This window comes from Silurus aristotelis, assembly GCF_946808225.1.
Source record: "Silurus aristotelis genome assembly, chromosome: 4".
Classification (NCBI taxonomy): domain Eukaryota; kingdom Metazoa; phylum Chordata; class Actinopteri; order Siluriformes; family Siluridae; genus Silurus; species Silurus aristotelis.
The window spans coordinates 28,515,758-28,536,261 of NC_139577.1; the positions used below are offsets into that span (position 1 = coordinate 28,515,758).

The 20,504-nt window shown below is 36.9% G+C and overlaps 1 protein-coding gene across 7 annotated transcripts in view; it reads left to right on the top strand.

The window, feature by feature from the left end:
- The window catches only part of npnta (nephronectin a), a 69,372-nt gene extending 49,098 nt beyond the window's left edge, over window positions 1-20,274 (top strand). For all 7 annotated transcript variants that reach the window (XM_083538734.1, XM_083538737.1, XM_083538736.1 and 4 more), the window contains 7 exons: window positions 218-352; window positions 2,912-3,037; window positions 6,148-6,597; window positions 11,669-11,758; window positions 14,346-14,444; window positions 17,470-17,729; window positions 19,254-20,274. In XM_083538734.1, the coding sequence (XP_083394860.1) occupies window positions 218-352; window positions 2,912-3,037; window positions 6,148-6,597; window positions 11,669-11,758; window positions 14,346-14,444; window positions 17,470-17,729; window positions 19,254-19,364 (1,271 nt within the window). In that variant the 3' untranslated portion in view covers window positions 19,365-20,274. The remainder of the gene's footprint in view (window positions 1-217; window positions 353-2,911; window positions 3,038-6,147; window positions 6,598-11,668; window positions 11,759-14,345; window positions 14,445-17,469; window positions 17,730-19,253) is intronic.
- Window positions 20,275-20,504: the final 230 nt, after the last annotated feature.

A 20,504-nucleotide genomic window follows, 5' to 3' on the forward strand; every position in this document is an offset into this window, starting at 1 on the left:
CCTGTGCATAAATTCAATTCTTCTGAAAATGAAGGACAAGGTTACATGAAATATATTCCTAACCATCCAACAGATTGATCCACTGAAGCTTTCTATCTAGATTAGTCTATAATCCACCAGTCCAAACAGTCTGGGGAAGTTACACCAGTCAGAACTAGAGGAAGGATGGTGAGAAGTCTCTGAAAGAATGACTCAAAAAGGCTGCTTGTTTTTTCAGACGTGGACGAGTGCGCCACAGGCCGCAGCGTTTGCCCACGCTTCCGAAAGTGCATCAACACATTCGGGAGTTACATCTGCAAGTGTCACGATGGCTTCGACCTGCAGTACATCAACGGCAAATACCAGTGTTTGGGTAAGCGCAAGGACAAAAGTATGCTGTGTAACATGAAATATTGAAGGTGCATTAAATTTTTAAGATCTGTAAACATCTGGACTCAATGTGCATGAGGATTACAGTGATAATGTATAAGCAGGTACAGTGGATATTAAAGATTTTATTTTAAGTGGGTTTTTGATTAAATTCTTGTAGAGGTGGTATTTCAGCAGGTAAGGCTTTGGGTTACTGAATAGAAGGTTGCGGGTTCAAGCTCCGATATGGACAAGCTGCCACTCTTGGGGCCCTTGAGCACGGCCCTTAACCCTCAGTGCTCCAGGGGGGATGTATCATGGCTGAATCAGGTCCTAACATCACTGGGATATGCGAAGAAAAAATTTCACTGTGCTGTAAAGTACATGTGACAAGTATAATGCAGCTTTCTTTCTTTTCACCTTTTTTTTCTTTTAAAGTTATTTATAGAAATGTTTCAGGGAAAAATGCAATGAAACAAGGAACTGTTATAGGGCTGTTATTCTTCACTGCAATTTCTTTAGTTGTTAGAGAAAAGTAGTTGATTTTGGGGACAAGTATCCATACCATATACCACGTATGTGAGCTGCACATTCACAGACGCAGAACTTTACACAGTAATTGTTGCATAATCAGTCAAACAAAAGCATAATTCAGTATTAATCTGGTTTCCATATTTTCAGTTCACTTCTTTGAATGAGCAGGTGTGTCCAAACTTTTGGTCTGTACTGTATATATATTATATATACAGTACAGACCAAAAGTTTATATATATTATATATACAGTACAGACCAAAAGTTTATATATATTATATATACAGTACAGATCAAAAGTTTGGACACACCTTCTCATTCAAAGAAGTGAACTGAAAATATGTCATATTGTAGGTTCTTCAAAGTAGGCATCAAGAGAATGCCAAGAGTGTGCAAAGCAGTAATCTAAGCAAAAGGTGGCTACTTTGAAGAACCTACAATATGACATATTTTCACTTGTTTCACACTTTTTTGTTATGTATATAATTCCACATGTGTTAATTCATAGTTTTGATGCCTTCAGTGTGAATCTACAATTTTCATAGTCATGAAAATAAAGAAAACTCTTTGAATGAGAAGGTGTGTCCAAACTTTTGGTCTGTACTGTATATAATTGGACCACAGACAGGAACAATTCCTTGACTCTAAAATGAAAGGGATTGGTGAACAAATGAGCAGCACGATGTCATGAAATAGCAATAGATGAAAGCATGTTCAGCATGTCATTGTGACCAGTAGGGGGCGTTTGCAAGAAATTTGTTGCATAGCATCATGTCTCGGTTCTGAATACGCCCACCAAGAGTTGTAAATAAATTTGTAGGTCCAAGATGGCAGAAAATCTATTCACAGTAGGCCCCAAGGTGTTGCATAACCACTTATTGCATTTGACTCAAATTTGGTCAGAAAATTTCTTATGCCATTCCCAGTCATTCATGCAAATTTCACAACGTTTTACTGGATCTATAGTGGTCTAGTGGTTAGGATATGGCGCTCTCACTGCTGCGGCCCGGTCAGGGAACCAACCCCAGCCATTAGGGTTGCACAAGCCAGTGCACTCTAAGTGCCGGTCCCAAGCTCGTATAAATGGGGAAGGTTGCGTTAGGAAGGGCATCCAACATAAAAACGTGCCAAATCAAACATGCGGATCCGCTGTGGCCCCCTAATGGGAGAAGCCGAAAGAAAGTTTTTTTACTGGATCTATAGGCTGCCATAGACAACCTATATAGAAAAAAAAAGATAGAGAAGAAAAGGTACCTGGCCCCTTTATTATAATAATAATGATTGCTTTTGAATCAGTGATAGAAAACTGGGTTTACGCATTAACATACAAAATTCCTCATTAGCTATTTTAAGGCCTTTAAGGTCTAGCACAAAACAAAAGAAGTATATGGCAGGCATAGTTGCCTTGACTGATCGATTGAAGTTGAAGTACAATGTGACGCTTGCGTCAATCTCATCCCCACATAATTTGTAAATCAGTCACAAGCCCTGAGAAACAGTGCATGTTCTTTTGAACACACTTTTATTGTACTGTATCAAAAATTTATTTGGGCACTGCAATGTAGCCGATCCCATGAAACAGATGGCCTGAAGGAGACAGCACACAGCAACATCCCTATTACTGAATTAACACTTATGGAGTTTGTGTAAGTCCAGATGGAGACAAAGGAACATTGTAAACACTTCAGGATTTTTGTTGTGTACTTGGGCATTTGGAAAATCTCTAGGTGGCCGTATTTGATTCTAAAATATCATTATCATTTTAAATACGTTGAACCAATTTAATAAATCTTGTCAAGAACTATTTATTCATATGATCCAGCTCTAGTTCTTTTTTTCTGGTCAACTCTGTACTGTGGATCTTCATGATTTTAATAAAGATTCCAGTGCTTATTAGGAATAATTATTTGCCCAAAGCAACTACAAATACACATATCCTATTAGCATTAGCACCTAGTTTGGTATTTGGTTTTTATTTACCTATACATGCAGTGTCTCTGATGGTAAAGCCTGATGGTGTAATTCTTTCAGATATCGATGAGTGCTTGACTGGGCAACACCAGTGTAGAGCATTCTCCACCTGCTACAACACACCAGGTTCCTTCAAGTGCAAGTGCAAGGACGGTTTCCGTGGCGGAACGGGTCACGAGTGCAAACGTGAGTACAGAGCAGCCTCGTAACTCCATTCACCTCAGAAGTGTACAGTGTGTTCATTTTAGCTATTCAGTGCTTTTGTTGAAATGTTAAGTTATTTATTGAATATTGTGTTGTTCATTTGCAAAAAAACAGACAAAAACAAAGTTTGAAAAATGATAAAACATGAACACTGTTCAGGACAGAAATATTGTTGGATTTTGTAGCCCAATAGGGTGTACACCACCAGGTGAACATTTTTTTTTTAATGTAGGTTGTTGTTTTTTTTTGCATCACACAAACATCGGGACAGAATCATACACTCAGATAAAATATGGCCTTCTTTATCATAAAACCTTATCTAAATTGACCAATTATCAATATATATATATATATATATATATATATATATATATATATATATATATATATATATATATATATATATATATATATATATATATTTATTTTTAATATTATTAATGTTTTAATATTATTTTTAAAGAAAGCAAGTTGATTAGAAGAAGATTTAATGCTATATACACTGCTCAAAAAAAATAAAGGGAGCACTTAAACAACACATCCTAGATCTGAATAAATGAAATATTCTTATTAAATACTTTGTTCTTTACATAATTGAATGTGCTGACAACAAAATCACACAAAAATGATCAATTAAAATCAAATGTATTAACCCATGGAGGTCTGAAATTTAAAGTGAAAATTAAAGTGGAAGAACACACTACAGGCTGATCCACCTTTGATGTAATGTCCTTAAAACAAGTCAAAATAAGGCTCAGTAGTGTGTGTGGCCTCCACGTGCCTGTATGACCTCCCTGCAATGCCTGGGCAAGGAAATACCAATCTTCCTTGGCTCTTTCTTATGTTCTTTGGCATGAATTTATTTATTTATTACAGAGTGACAGAGGGAAAATTTTATTCTATTGATTGTTGGTAGTCAGTGCTGTATATGTCTAACATACACTATATTGACAAAAGTATTGGGTCACCTGATCTTTCCTGCTATATGTGGTTCTTTTTTTTCAAACTGTTACCACAAAGCTGGAGGCACTTATTTGTGTAATACGTTTTTAGATGTGCTTTAATACAATTTTGCATTCACTTGAACTTGGAAACCGAAACCTGTTCCAACATGGCAATGCCCCTGTGCACAAAATGAGCTCCTTGAAGATCTGATTTACATGCTTTGGAGAGGAAGATCTTGAGTGTCCTTTTAGAGCTCTGATCTCATCCCTACTGAACACCTTTGGGATGAATTGGAACACTGACTGCACCCCAGGTCTCCTCACCTACATCAGTACCTGACTCTTGTAATACCCTTGTGGCTGATGAACAAAATATCCATAAGCACACCCCAAAATCTAGTGGAACATTATAAGAGCAAATTGGGAATACATGTAGAACATGATGCTCAAAAATCACATACAATACCATACTTATGAGCAGGTGGCCCAATACTTTTTGAAATATACACATCTGCATTGTACTTTCGAATTAGCACAGATGATTTTCCATGATTTTTAATGACATTTTTTTTTAAATTGTGATTATTTTCTGATTATTTTCAAAAATAGACTGCATGAGTCTCTTCTGTTGATCATCTGCTTTATTTACTATTAATTTAACCCCAGCATTTTAGTCCTACAAAAATGCAAAAATAGCTTGCTTTTTGTTAAAAATATAAGAACATTATATAGCAACCTTCCAATTTAGAATGCTGCACAAATGCACATTCTCACACACATCCTAATCATTACTTATACCACAGTGTCTGTTCTCACACACTGAAAAGGTACAGGGGATTTGTTGCCTCTTTATTGTTCAGTCAGGCATAAAAACATCTAAGTACTTAATCCCTAGGAATTGTGATGCATTTCTATGCAAAGTGATGCAAAGTTAATATCTACCTTTCATTTAGAGGAAATGTCTAAAGGGTATAGTGCTTAGTGTTTAGTACATTTCCATAAGTCTTGAAAATCTGTGTTTTTCAGCACATCAGTCTGTGCAAACATGAACTATATAATAATTATTGGCATAACAGGAGGTCTAATTGCCAGATTCATCTGTTTGTTTAAGGAGAAATGATTCCTCATTAAGCCTCCTTATGGGCATGTTGCTATTTGAGGAACAGTCTTTTATTCCATTAATGCTGTCATGAAAGATGTTAACTATAAACAACATTCCTGAGCAAACTCACTGTTCTATATGTTACTATATAAAACTAATCAACGAGCAGGAGTTTTCTCTGGTACTGTACAGTACAGACCAAAGGTTTGGACACACCTGCTCATTCAAAGAGTTTTCTTTATTTTCATGACTATGAAAATTGTAGATTCACACTGAAGGCATCAAAACTATGAATTAACACGTGGAATTATATATGGAATTATATACATAACAAAAAAGTGTGAAACTGTGTAGGTTCTTCAATGTAGCCACCTTTTGCTTAGATTACTGCTTTGCACACTCTTGGCATTCTCTTGATGCCTACTTTGAAGAACCTACAATATGACATATTTTCAGTTCACTTCTTTATGTATATAATTCCACATGTGTTAATTCATAGTTTTGATGCCTTCAGTGTGAATCTACAATTTTCATAGTCATAAAAATGAAGAAAACTCTTTGAATGAGCAGGTGTGTCCAAACTTTTGGTCTGTACTGTATATATAATATATATAAACTTTTGGTCTGTACTGTATATATAATATTTATATATAATATATATATACAGTACAGACCAAAAGTTTGGACACACAAGGTGTATATAAAATGCTCACTAAATTCCCATAAAACATCAAGTTTATGTGCAGACTTAACTAAATGTATTAAATGTCCTGAATCATCAATGCACTGATTTTTATTCAAATTAATCTTATTAGCAATATAAGAGTTAAGGGAAATATAATTTTAGGTTAATTTATAATGCATACCTCATATTCGGCTGCAAATGTTTATGATGCCAATGCTTTTGAATAGGAAAAGAAATCACCAGTGTATCTACAAAACACCTGAAATTCAGTATTAAAAAAAAGAAAAAAATAAATGCACACGTAATCTACAATAAAACTATCTAATACATACTAAACTTTTATTTTTTTTAATGCACTTAGCCATTCCCAGAGTGATTATCGAGCCTCCCCGACCAGGAAAGATCCCACCTGGGAACAACAGAATTCCAGATACAGACAAAAAGAGGACCACTACTACTGTTCAACCACCAGTGACTGCCAAGAGGATTTCTCCAAGCACACCAACCACCAAAACACCTTTGAAGAAAATCACCCCAACACCCAAAAAGCCAACCATCCCTACACGTAAACCACCTACAACCTCACACAAACTTTCCACTGTTGTCACCCATAAGCCCTATGTCACACCTCATCGTCCCACCACCATCACCACCACCACCACCACCACCACCACCACCACCACCACCACCACCAGCACAACCACTAAATCCCCAGCTACAACACCAAGGGTGCCAGCTACCCCTCCAGTTACTCCCTTGGACAACAACATCCATAAAGACAACAACGAAAAACAGAGGGGTGATGTCCACAGTAAGCAAAACTCTTTTTCCATACTCTTTTCAGGTTTTTGTGTGTTCTTCATAAGACTCTTTCAATCCTAATAGAGTACCTGAAATCACTTTACGTAAAGAGTTCTTTATGTAATGGTTCTGGATTCAACTTGCATTTTTTTCCATAATGTGTACTGTACATGTAGTACCCTTAAAGTATAGTACCCTTTAATGTCCTAAAAGGTTTTTGGACTGTTCCTAGCATATATAAACAGTATACATCATACATTTAAAACTCCCCAATAAACCTTCAGTGACGTTTTCTGAGAATGTATGCATATGTCCAAGCCCATAGCCTACTTATTATTTAGTGGCTTTTTATAGTTTTATCGAAAATTGTAGAAGGAAAAATTATTTTTAAGTCCTCAATGATCCAAAAGTCCAGTTAAGAACCTTAATGCATGTACCTATAAAGTTTTCTTAAACAATTTCTTTTTTTATTGGAGGAATTATTGACAGTTTTTAGAACCCTACAGCAGGGTAATTTCTTGTCAGCAAGGGTTTGAGGTAGAAAGCTAAAATGTTAATGTGTCTAAATAACTATGACATGACAATGCACAAGGCAATATAAAGATTATCTGAATACTGAAATCAGGTGTGATTCTGTACACATTTACAGAGAATGAATGCCACTTGTCTCTACATTTCATTGGTATACCATTAAAATTTGCGATGGTTAGAAAGTTCTAGATAAGCAGCTACAGATTGTCCCCTAGTTACTATGCTTTGACTTAAATATTAGAAAATATTTAAAGTTTCGCACAGCAGGAAAACGTAACAGTGTACGCTCCGCCCTCCACTCACGAGCAGGTGCTCGTCTATGTGCCCACTTCCACAAACATATATACTGTATAGTTTGTACAGTATAATACACTAAATTGCTTTGTTTTGCTAAAATTATGTGATGTCATTTGTTAAATTATTACACTTATTACACTGTAACAATTACAGTATACTACGCCCATACTGATCACCATTTGTTAATACGTACGATAGTTTCACTTTACAATCCGGTCATCGGAACGCATCTTCATCGTAAGTCGGGGACTACGTGTAGTATGTTAGGTAGTTTTACTTTTACATCTAACCCAATAAACCATCAATAACTAATATCTTATTTAAATTGAGTAGCCTTTATGTAAACATCTTGACACCTTGAATGAAATCATTTGGTATATAGGAAAAATTATTTGCCATGTAAACATTTATGCTTCATAATCGGATTCAAAAATACATTCTGTGGTATATGTATTTATTTGGACTTACTTTTTATGACAGACACTCTGCACTCGCCCAAACATTTTGTTGGGAATGTATGTAATGACGTGTAAACACATTTTTAATACCAAGTACAATGCTTAGAGGGACTCAGAGGTACTTTTGGGAATGTGAATTTATTTAGATTGACAAACGCATGTAAAGACCCCCTTGATGATTAGTTCGTGGCTCTAAGTTAGACAAATTTAAAGTTTCTTCCTTATACTTAAACATTTTCCAGTGACGAATCAGGTTACCGCTTTCGACTAGTGCCGCAGTGCTCTGAACAGATATGTGAATTTATTGTGAGAAGAATAAATGCATATTGATGTTCTTTTTTTAAGGTTTTTTTGATCAACCTTTTTGTCCTGTGGTCTTTAATGAGTACAGAGAGGGTGACTGGATATCACCAGCCCCTAGTCCAGTATCTAGTCTTTGGTCTTATTTTCTGCTATAAATGTATATGATTGGCTAAAAGTGAGGAACCCTGTTGGTTCATGTTTATTTACATATTTGTTGGGTTCTGCTACAGTTTTTCTTTAAGTACTAGGGAAACAACTGAGATACTTGAATCGGTAGCCTGCCATTTTGCGTTAACAGTGGTTCACTTTCCAAAATGATAATGTTCATGATAAACAATAAACGTATGTGTCTGGTGTATATTTCTTGCAGACTGATCTGCTGTTTTGTATCAGTGGGGTTCAACAGTAGGGAAAACATCAGTTTTGCTCTGGGAAGGAAAATAACATCTGAAAGCCCCGGCTTCCAGATGGCAAGACCTAATGAGAACAGAAAAACAGCGTAGACTATTACATTACCGGCCAGCATTGCCAAAGCACATCAGTCAATTACCTCATGCTGGAACCAAACACTTACCCACCGGCTGTAGAAAATCTTGCTTCTAAAATGTTAGGCAATGTGAGAAGAAGCTCATTAGAAGCACCTTTTGGAAATTTATTTGAAACAATAATGATTGAATGAAGCAGTCGGGGCAGTGTTGCTAGCGGCAGCTCTTACACCTGTAGTGCTTTGTAATGACTTTGTCCTCTGTGAGTTTATTTCATTAATTTATTTATCGGCACCGGAATGAGGGCACGTCTGGGGAATGGGGCGTTCTACAACTACAAGATAGGGAGGTAATTGAAATCAATGTAGTAATCACAAACGAAGGCTTGGGTGCTTGGCCTTATCTCCTCACTGTTATCCTGTTCTATAATTGGCACATACACAGAGCAGGGAAATGTCACCAGCATAGCATCAGGTTCTCATCAATCTTTTGGAAGAGTAGATTGAGGGGGTCGACTTGTTTAGCCTGGACTGTGTATTGGTCTCTTCTGGGCACCGTTCTGTTTGGCTTTCATAATGTTTACAAAGAACCAAGAGCAATGAATAGAAACAAAGATCAGCGGAGGTGGAGAGTTAAAGGGTGACAAAAGGGCAGCGTGAAACTGGCGGAAGGAGCCTGAGGCATGACACACAAAGCACGCTAGTGCTAGTAGTTTTTCTGGGCAGAGGTCCACTATGGGAAATGGTAGCCCAGTGGTTAAGACAATGGATTTGTGACTGAATGGCTGTGAGTTCAAATCCCAGCTCACCAACCTGCCAAAGTTCTTGAGCTCTTGAGCAAGGACCTTAATCCTCAAAAGCTTTTGTCCTAAAGACTTCCCCATTTAGCAAAACGTAACGATGCAGCTTTACCTTTGACTCTTCTGAAGCGCTGAGTCAGGATGTTTTTTCTGTAAATCCAGTAAAGTCTCCTTACAGAAACAAACAAATTACCGTTCGTATGTTTTATGTCCAAGACTATTTTTTGTTCAAACTGAATCTACAAAACTGAATGAACAAATCAATAACACTTTAGGGGTTGCAGAAGTTTAACTCTTATGGCTCTCTATGTAGAAAGAAAAGACTGTTAGATTGGGTTCCAAGGAGAACCCCTTAAGAATACTTAGACCTCTTGGAACTATCCAATGAGTCTTTATAACTTATTTCTATATTTATATACAGTACACACTGTAATATAAAGCAATGCAGAATGACTGATGAAAGGCTCATCTATAAAGCATCTACTTTCTGGGAAGTGTATTTTCTATAATGTAGTAAAGGATCATGTAAGTGGTTCTTTTCTTAACCAAAGTAATGTTGGCCTGTTTGCAATTAATATATTATGAATTATAGACATTGTAGATACATAAGAATGGCTATGGATGTCTCAAGGCTTCATGAATTCACAAATGAATACCTTGAAAGACTCAGAAGCTTACGCTTGGTCATTATCGGTTTCTTTCTACTTTCTGTCTGTATTCTGTATTCTGCAAATACTGAAATACATGCATATAGGCCATTTTAGTCAACAAACGTTGTTGGTGAGAAAAAAAGTGTTGGTGTGTCTAATTTAGTGGCCAGTTTTAGTTTACGATTTATTGAAATTTCTTTTTGTTGTCGAGGGCAGAGGTGAATTTTTACTTCATCCACTTACTTCATCATTATTGCAGATCTGGAACCCTTTCAAACATATTTAATAAGCAGTGAATGGTTGCCAAGCCACTGGCTCACTTAACAAAAGAGTTTAAGGCTTCTTGGTGTTCCATCAAAACCCACAGTAAAAGCGATACTACATTTCCATTTATTTAGTGACTGAAAAGTAGAAGGTTAAAAGTTTTACTCAAGGTCCCAACAGTGGCAATTTGCCAGTTCTGGGATTTCAGCTCACAACCTTTCTCGTTTAATAACTCAAAGTCTTAACCACTGAGCCTCCACTTCCCACTCAGTGGCGTGTGATTCTTTAGAATGTGCTGCCAAAGAGAGTTTCACTCCCATAGAGGTTCTCCTTGTTGAATCTTGGTAAACCTTTTAGAAATAAAAGTGCTGGTTCTTTAAGAGCAGTGCTTTTTCAGTGGATGCCCTCAAAGCAAAGAAGTAATGAATGTCTCAATGTTGGCCCACATACAGTATATTACTTTATTTCTTTCATACTGTTCCGTAGAAGTGTGATTTTATCACAAAAGATATTATGCTTTAAACCACTGGCAGCAGGCAATCAGGACATTTTTGCTCAGATTGGCAAATGTGACCTTTTGTTTTGCAGAAAAATCCTTGATTAAATGCTAGGAAAGCATAGCATTCACCCTGTTATTTAAAGATCGCACGTTTGAATCTTGATGTTCCTACAGCTATCGATGACCATGAGTCCAAAAGATCAGAAGACTCTTTTTCCCTTATCAATAACAGAGGCACTAGCCAATCAAGGGCATCTGTGAGCTTATGCATTGCTGAATCGGCAATGTATAGATCTTTCCTTCGAATGTCTTAAACTTGTAGATATCCGTAGCTGCTATTTGATAGGCACATATTGCCTGACAGGAAGGAATTGGCCATGAGCAAATTTGGGAAAAATGATACCTTGATGATTCTTTTGAAATATTATAATGGATTATTTTACTATTTGCCACAATACACCAACAATTCACTTACCCGGCAAAGAGCCTTCAAAATAAAGCTAAACATTAATGGTTGCAAAAATACACCAGCACACCGAAACAATCCATCATGAGGTCATGGTGGCAAGGTCAATATGTAAAATATCACTAAAAAATGCTTGTTTTAGACACAAATTTAATGTGTTTAGTGTGAATATTTCATGCAGCTACAAGCTCCAACCATGTAAACATACAGAATGATGGGGTGTTGTGTGACTGTACTAGATTCAATGCTGTGTCATTTATCTTCTGAGCAGCTATTCATCATCATTGTGCTGTCCTGATGTTTCTTCTTTTTTTTCTTACTTCCTGCAGTACCTCGGAATAATGGAGATAACAATGTTCTCGGGACCGATTTAGACATTGAACTGGGTAACACTGAAGACGAGCTAAAAGACGACCCAGGTGCAGTACACTTTTATTATACATCCATGTCCTTGTAGTCTGACCTGCTGTCAATATTTACCAGCTCAGCGCAGCTTAGCGGAAAGGTAGCATCAGTGCACTCGATATTGAACCTGATCTTTGAAGATTTATTTCTTATTCTATATCATTCTGTTAGGGATATCCTGTCTGACATAATAATAATAATTTGTGCTTTTTTCTTAACATTTTCTATAAAAATTCATAGCTACATTTATCTATGAATAAACTTTATAAAGTGTAATAATGTAGTATATTAAGATGTTAAGGCAATGCATAACATTTTATAATTGTTAGCATATGATATATCACAAATATGTTCTGTGTATTATATACAGTTATAACACCCCCCTCCCCCCATGGAGTTTTATGTTGAAATAATTCAATTTAAATAATAAAAATAGAATTGATCGATTATAAGTACAGTACAGTATGATGAACAGGGGATTACTGTGTATATATATATATATATATATATATATATATATATATATATATATATATATATATATATATATATATATATATATTTTTTTTTTTTTTTTTATACAAATATGATTTTTTTATACAAATTAACCTAAGTCATATTTTTCTTCGTGAACAGTGCAGTTTTAAATATAGTGTTGTAAGCAGTTGTGTAGTACAGTGTCTCATAAAAAAACAAAAAAAAACAATATTGCATTTCAGGTAAAATCATAATGTATATACAGTATTGCCATATGAAGGTTCATAATTCATTATATGCATGGTAGGGGTGTAAGTGGTGTCTCGCATCCAGACTGCAACAGCTGTTTCTCTCAAGCCATCAGGCTCCTCAACACACGGAACTGACTGTACAAAACTCTCACACACACTCAACTGTGTGTTACTAAACTGTTACAACCTGAACTCAACACACATTAAATACTTACTTCACTTCACTTCACTTCACTTCACACACATAGATGTCTTCAGCACCACCCATATTATATTATATTAATCATATTATACTGTTTACATGCTGTTTTGCACCTCTCAATTGCTGTTTTTGTGTTCATGTTTACAAGTAATTTTTAATTAGTTTTAAACTTGAACCCATACACAACAATGGCAGGGGAAGAAAAAAGAAACTAGAGTTAGCGCAGTGTCAGTGTAGCTATTAACTCTGTACCAGAAATAAAAAAAACTAAAGAAGCAACACCGGGAAGTGGCTAGCGGCTAATGCTAACACTATGGATTCTTTTATTTGATTTTTATTTGTCGCAAACATAGTTATATGCAGGATATAGCTGCAGTGAAAAGAAAATCTTGAATCCATAGCATTAGCCGCTAGCCACTTCCTGGAATTTCTCTTAAAAGGAGAAAATCTTGATAATTCCACATATCGAGGGAGTAAAAGAATTAAGGATGGAGGGGGAAATAGACATCTGTTAAAGTATGCTGAAATATACAGAACAGATAAGTAGATCATATCTTTCAAAAATTTTATATTTTAATGTAAAACACACACACACACACACACACACACACACACACACACACACACACACACACACACACACACACACTGTATTACCCAAATGAGTTCTAACAAATGTAAACTTTTTTTTTCATTTATTTAATTTTATTTAATACATTTAATGTAGAGTTGCTGCCATAGATTATTTTAGTTTAAATAAATAAATAATTTTATTTATTTTAATCTTCTCCTCGCCCCTCTCTGTTTTCCGCCTGTTCCTCCATTTTTCATCTTGCAGCGTCTTCTGTGTTACCTGTCCAGCACGCTCCAGAGTTAAATAGCCGGTGCGTCAGTAATAATGGTCTGTGGGAAACACAGTGCTCCGTGTTCAGTTAAATGGACTAAACGAAGCATGGATTTTTGTATTGGAATTACTCAAGTTTCTCGAGGAATTGTTACAGCCCTAATTTACTGTGTGCCAATGTAATTAATTACTTAATTAAATCAATATCATAAAAAGTGTATTGCATTAATTTGATTGATTCTATTTTTATAAAATATTATTTAAAAAAAATATTTTATATATTATAAAAAATGTTTTAAATGTAAACTGTTCAAATGTTGAACACAAATACAATTATAATAAACTGTGTTAATAATAAATTACAAGCAATTTTCTGTTTTGGATTCCCCCCCCCATTCCCCCCACCATACCGAAATTGAACCGAGACTTAAAAACTGAAGTACGTACCGAACCAGGAATTGTGTGTCCCGTTACACCCCTAATGTATGGCTTAAACTCCTTTTATAGTCTAAAACCAGGTTCAGTGTGTGTCTGGGAAGTGAGCCCAGGTTGCTATCCACTGTTTTTGAATGCTGTTAAAACTGAGGTCAGAGGTACACAAATAGTCTAACGATTTCAGTCTGCATGCTGGCATGGACAGAGCTTTCATTGGCCCCTAAAACATTGCAAATATCAATTTCTCAAAAAAAAAGATAAAAGATCTGATTAATGCTAACCTGATGTGTGATTAGCGCTTTTGTTACTACGTCAGATGTGTGTTTTGTTTTATTTTTTGGAATCTAGCTGCATTTTTGACTTGCTGTGTAATGCTGTATTTGGTATTTTAGAGGCTGGGTTTCTGAGCTGCTCCTTTGATCAGGGCCTCTGCGACTGGATCCAGCACAAAGAGGGAGACGTGCACTGGGAGACAGTACCAGACCCTTCAGGTAATTCCACATACCCAAAAAAGCAGCTTATGCCATGAATGCCTTTCTCTCCAAAAAAAAATAAAAAAAATACATCTATTCATTTAACACCTATTTCGGATAAAAACAGCGACAGTGGAGACTTTTTCCAGGATTTACAATTGATAAAAAATGAATCTGTTCATGCAGAACGCCCAGGATACATTGTATTGTTGTTACTATAGAAATGATAACAGATTAGTGGACTATGATTTTATCCTGAGCCTCGTTCTGCTGTCAAAGCTTCCGACCAGAATAAAAAAAATCTGCTCTTTGGTATAAAAATATCATATTCTTTTTTCATATCTTAAAACAGCTATAGGACTGTGGTGTTACCTGTGATGTTGTATGGTTTAGAGACAGTGGCATTGAGTAAAAGACAGGAGGTGGAGCTGGAGGTAGCAGAGCTGAAGATGTTGAGGATTTCGTTGGGAGTGACGACGAAGATTAGAAATGAGTTTATTAGAGGGACAGCGCATGTAGGACGTTTTGGTGACAAGGTGAGGGAGGCGAGATTGAGATTGTTTGGACATGTGCAGAGGAGGGACATGGGGTATATCAGTAGGAGAATGCTGAGGATGGAGCCACCAGGAAGGAGGAAAAGAGGAAGGCCAAGGAGGAGGTTCATGGATGTGGTGAGGGAAGACATGTAGGTAGTTGGTGTGAAAGAGGCAGATGTAGAGGACAGAGGGGTATGGAGACGGATGATCCGCTGTGGAGACCCCTAACGGGAGCAGCCGAAAGAAGAAGAAGAAGAAACAGCTATTGTAGATAATAATCCTAAACAGTAGCAACTGCTTTGCCTAATAGAAATGAGGTTATGTAGCTACAAATAAACTAAATCAGTGACCCTTCATCTAGTTTATTTAATAAAATAATTACTGTGATGAGGAATAATCAGGTGGAAAGAGTAATCAAATATTCTACTCAAGTAAAAAGGCATGTTACTTCAATGACATTTTACTTAAAGCTTAAAAACCTACTTAAGTAAAAGAAAAAAGAAGCTAATTAAAAATGTGTAAAAAGAGTAACTTTTTTTTCAGCAGGGGGGGAGGGGTGTTTTTAATTGAGGAACACCTTTACTGATTAAAGTGAAATAGCAAAAAAAAAAGGCCATGATTGGAATTTAATGCGAGTTTTGCAAGTTCTCCCACTTAGAATTCATGGAGGGGTCTGAAATTTTCATCGTAGGTGCATGTCCACTGTGAGAGACATAATCTAAAAAAGAAAATCCAGAAATCACAATATATGATTTTTAAACTATTTATTTGTATGATACAGCTGCAAATAAGTATTTGAACACCTGTCTATCAGCTAGAATTCTGACCCTCAAAGACCTGTTAGTCTGCCTTTAAAATGTCCACCTCCACTACATTTATTATCCTAAATTAGATGCACCTGTTTGAGGTCGTTAGCTGCATAAAGACACCTGTCCACCCCATACAATCAGTAAGAATACAACTACTAACATGGCCAAGACCAAAGAGCTGTCCAAAGACACTAGAGACAAAACTGTACACCTCCACAAGGCTGGAAAGGGCTACGGGGAAATTGCCAAGCAGCTTGGTGAAAAAAGGTCCACTGTTAGAGCAATCATTAGAAAATGGAAGAAGCTAAACATGACTGTCAATCTCCCTCAGACTGGGGCTCCATGCAATATCTCACCTCGTGGGGTCTCAATGATCCTAAGGAAGGTGAAAAATCAGCCCAGAACTACACGGGAGGAGCTGGTCAATGACCTGAAAAGAGCTGGGACCACCGTTTCCAAGGTTACTGTTGGTAATACACTAAGACGTCATGGTTTGAAATCATGCATGGCACGGAAGGTTTCCCTGCTTAAACCAGCACATGTCCAGGCACGTCTTAAGTTTGCCAATGACCATTTGGATGATCCAGAGGAGTCATGGGAAAAAGTCATGTGGTCAGATGAGACCAAAATAGAACTTTTGGGTCAGAATTCAACTAAACGTGTTTGGAGGAAGAAGAATGATGAGTACCTTCCCAAGAACACCATCCCTACTGTGAAGCATGGGGGTGGTAGCATCATGCTTTGGGGGTGTTTATTTGCACATGGGACAGGGCGACTGCACTGCATTAAGGAGAGGATGACCGGGGCGACGTATTGCGAGATTTTGGGGAACAACCTCCTTTCCTCAGTTAGAGCATTGAAGATGGGTCAAGGCTGGGTCTTCCAACATGACAATGACCCGAAGCACACAGCCAGGATAACCAAGGAGTGGCTCTGTAAGAAGCATATCAAGGTTCTGGCGTGGTCTAGCCAGTCTCCAGACCTAAACCCAATAGAGACTCTTTGGAGGGAGCTCAAACTCCGTGTTTCTCAGCGACAGGCCAGAAACCTGACTGATCTAGAGAAGATCTGTGTGGAGGAGTGGGCCAAAATCCCTCCTGCAGTGTGTGCAAACCTGGTGAAAAACTACAGGAAACATTTGACCTCTGTAATTGCAAACAAAGGCTACTGTACCAAATATTAACATTGACTTTCTCAGGTGTTCAAATACTTATTTGCAGCTGTATCATACAAATAAATAGTTAAAAAATCATATATTGTGATTTCGGGATTTATTTTTTTAGATTATGTCTCTTACAGTGGACATGCACCTACGATGACAATTTCAGACCCCTCCATGATTTCTAAGTGGGAGAACTTGCAAAATAGCAGGGTGTTCAAATACTTATTTTTCTCACTGTATATATATATATATATATATATATATATATATATATATATATATATATATATATATATATATATATATATATATACATGTGTGTGTGTGTGTACAGGAATTGCACAGAAAGGCATACATGTGTATGAAAGATAATTACAGATTAAAGTAGTCCAGTGTGATTTGTCCTTAAAGTGTCCATGGGGACAGTGTCCAATTGGGGACATAAAGTGACACAGTCCAGAGTAACATGAGTAAATGTAATTCCTTACTTTCCACCTTTGGGAATAATCCAGCACATGTGGTTGCTTCTGTTTTAGGTGGAAAGTATCTGACCATCTCTGAAGCACCAGGTAAACGGAGCGGCCGTGGAGCTCAGCTCATTCTTCCTTTGACATCTCCCTGGAGCGAGGGCAACCTGTGTCTGGCTTTCCGGCACAAGTTGGCAGGTCACCACGTGGGCATGCTGCAGGTGTTTGTGCAGAAAGGCAGACAGCACAGTCCGGCAGTGTGGGGTCGCACAGGAGGCAGTGGCTGGAGGACGACACAGATCACACTGTGGGGCAACGGCCTGGAGAGTGTGAGCATGATACATGATTACACTTGAGCTCATTCCTTAATAAGACTGTATTAAGGCATTGTTAAAGTGTAGTACAATATACCCTTTAAGAGTTAAAGAATAAATGAATATAGGAACATTCAACATAAATTACTATGGCTACAGAGTAGTGCAATATAGGCATTATTTTTAATAAGCAGCTGTATGACATGAGAAGTGAAACTTGCTCTAAAAACTATTCTCAAGCCTAATTTATTATACAGTGGATAACTTCATGTAGATATTATAATTTTAACTCTAAATCTCTGCAGAGAAATAAACTACTACTACTTACACTTAGGATATGTTAAACAAAATTTCTGTACCATTAAATTTATGACCTCATGTCATCTCCGGGAGTTTATTTTTGACACGTTGCCTCTTCTGGTTTTGCTTATTAAGAAAACACTCGATATCTATATCCAGTTTTCCATAAAACCACTTCGACATTATACTATACACTGCTAAAAATGGTATCTAAATAAAATGTTATTAGTTCACAGTAGACATTTACCAACTGTAAACAAAATATGCTGTCAGAAATACTGTCTACAATTTGTCAGGTGACGATCATCAACCAGCCAAAAATTTTAAATAACACTGACAAATTTAAGTTGATTGTATTAATTAGTAATAGTCTAAACACTGAACCGAACCATCCAGAGACGTACGAGTGCCAATTGGATCCCACTTCATGTGGAGTTTGGACACTGGACCTCTTTGAGTGTTTAAAGGCTCTGGCATGGAGAAGTTGGTGTTGGATCTGTGATGATCGCAAATGTTGAGCTATTTTATGAGTTGCTCAGTAGCTCCTGGTTCTATAACCACAATGACTGTATAAGACTGAAGAAAGAACATTACTCATAATCTTATACTCCAGTGCTCATGTTAGTTCTCACTCTCCAGTGTTCTGTATTGTTTAAAGACTATAATCACACTCTTGATGTCACCCAAATGAGGATGGGTTCCCCTTTTGAGTCTGGTTCCTCTCAAGGTTTCTTCCTCATAACATCTAAGGGAGTTTTTCCTTGCCACAGTCACCACGGCTGCTCATCAGGAATAAATACACACCGTTCACCTTAACTGTTCAATTCTGTAAAGCTGCTTTGAGACAATGTCTGTTGTGAAAAGCGCTATAGAAATACACTTTATTTGCCTTGACTTGACACACTCTCTAGACCAGGAGTTGGAGTCCTTGATCCGTGGACCATGAGTTTTTTGCTGTTGATTGATTCACTGATGGAAATGACAGGCCACCATATTGGAAATTATTAGAGTGAAATTTATTTGGTTATAAGACCAAACCCAAGAGCTCAGTTTAATCCTCCGCTCAGAGAAATTAGATTCATTTTAAAAGTGGACATTAGCATTTTGAATTAATGCTGTTCCAAATGAGTGATCTTAATGTGTTTGTGTGTGTGTGTGTGTGTGTGTGTGTGTGTGTGTGTGTGTGTGTGTGTGTGTGTGTGCGTGTGTGTGTGTGCGTGTGTGTTTGTGTTTGTGCAGGTGATTGTAAAGGGTGAACGACGGAGAGGCCATACTGGCGAAATGGTTCTGGATGACATCAGTCTTAGGAAAGGAGTCTGTCAGGAAGAACACAACCTGAGGAGACTCTAACAAACAAAAACAAAACACAAATGGAAAACCTTTTCGCCTGACGATTCGCTTAAGAAAGAAAAGTGAGAACTGCTTTCTCGTGGACTTCCCTCAAGATTACGAGAGCGCCTCCTACAGCGGACAAACGCCTGCTATGCCTACTCTAGGGGGAACAAATTGTGTACGGAATAAAGAAATTCAGTAGTTTTGAAAACAAGGAAAATGTGCCAATTTCTTTTTCGAAATGTCATACACTTCCGTATGATTTCCAATGAGACAAGAGGAAAAACGGACCCGGCTGTGCCACGGCCACACGTTTGCTCTTGAGACTGCCATTTTAAAGCCTTTTTTTTTTTTTTTTTTTTTTTTTTTTTAAACAGAACAAAAACTACCCAACGAGAGCATTGTGTGCTTAAACACGACCCTGAGAGACAGCGTGTTTCCATTGTATTATTGTAAATGTATCCGTGTGTATATATATATATATATATATATATATATATATATATATATATATATATATATATATATATATATATAATATATATATTATAGATATATTTGAAAAAAAAAATGCTTTGCTAGTGCAGAATTACAGTATGTGAATCCTTTAACATGTGTAAGTGATGCAGGGCGATGTTTACATGACCCCCGAATTTCAAGTGTTTTCTTGGCATTATGTATTCTGTAATCTACCATCAAATTGTTTTTGCATTACAATTTTAAGTGGCTGTATCAGCCATCCTGTATTGGCATATGATACGCGTGTGTAACCCTTTAACTCTTACAATAGGACATGCTGATCTTTTGACCTGGATCTTCCCATTCCTTCCTCCGCTCCCTACACTGTCCTCACACTTGTTTTAGACAAATTATGTCAGTATTTAAAGATTTATGCCAATAAAAGTTGTGAATGTACACTTTACAGTTACATTTGTCTTATGTGTGTTTGTTAATTTTAGTTTCTGCTGACTGACAAAACAAAATTTATCTGCAATAACCAACACAACTGACCAAAGTTGCCTGGAAATACGTTTCCTTGTCACATGTGGAGTGTTTTTCGCTTTTCTCTGGTCAGGAATGGAACAAGATAAAGATGGAATTTAAGAAAATGTAAAGAATCACAAGGTCAGGAGACATGCCTTCTCTGAGTTGGAGTTC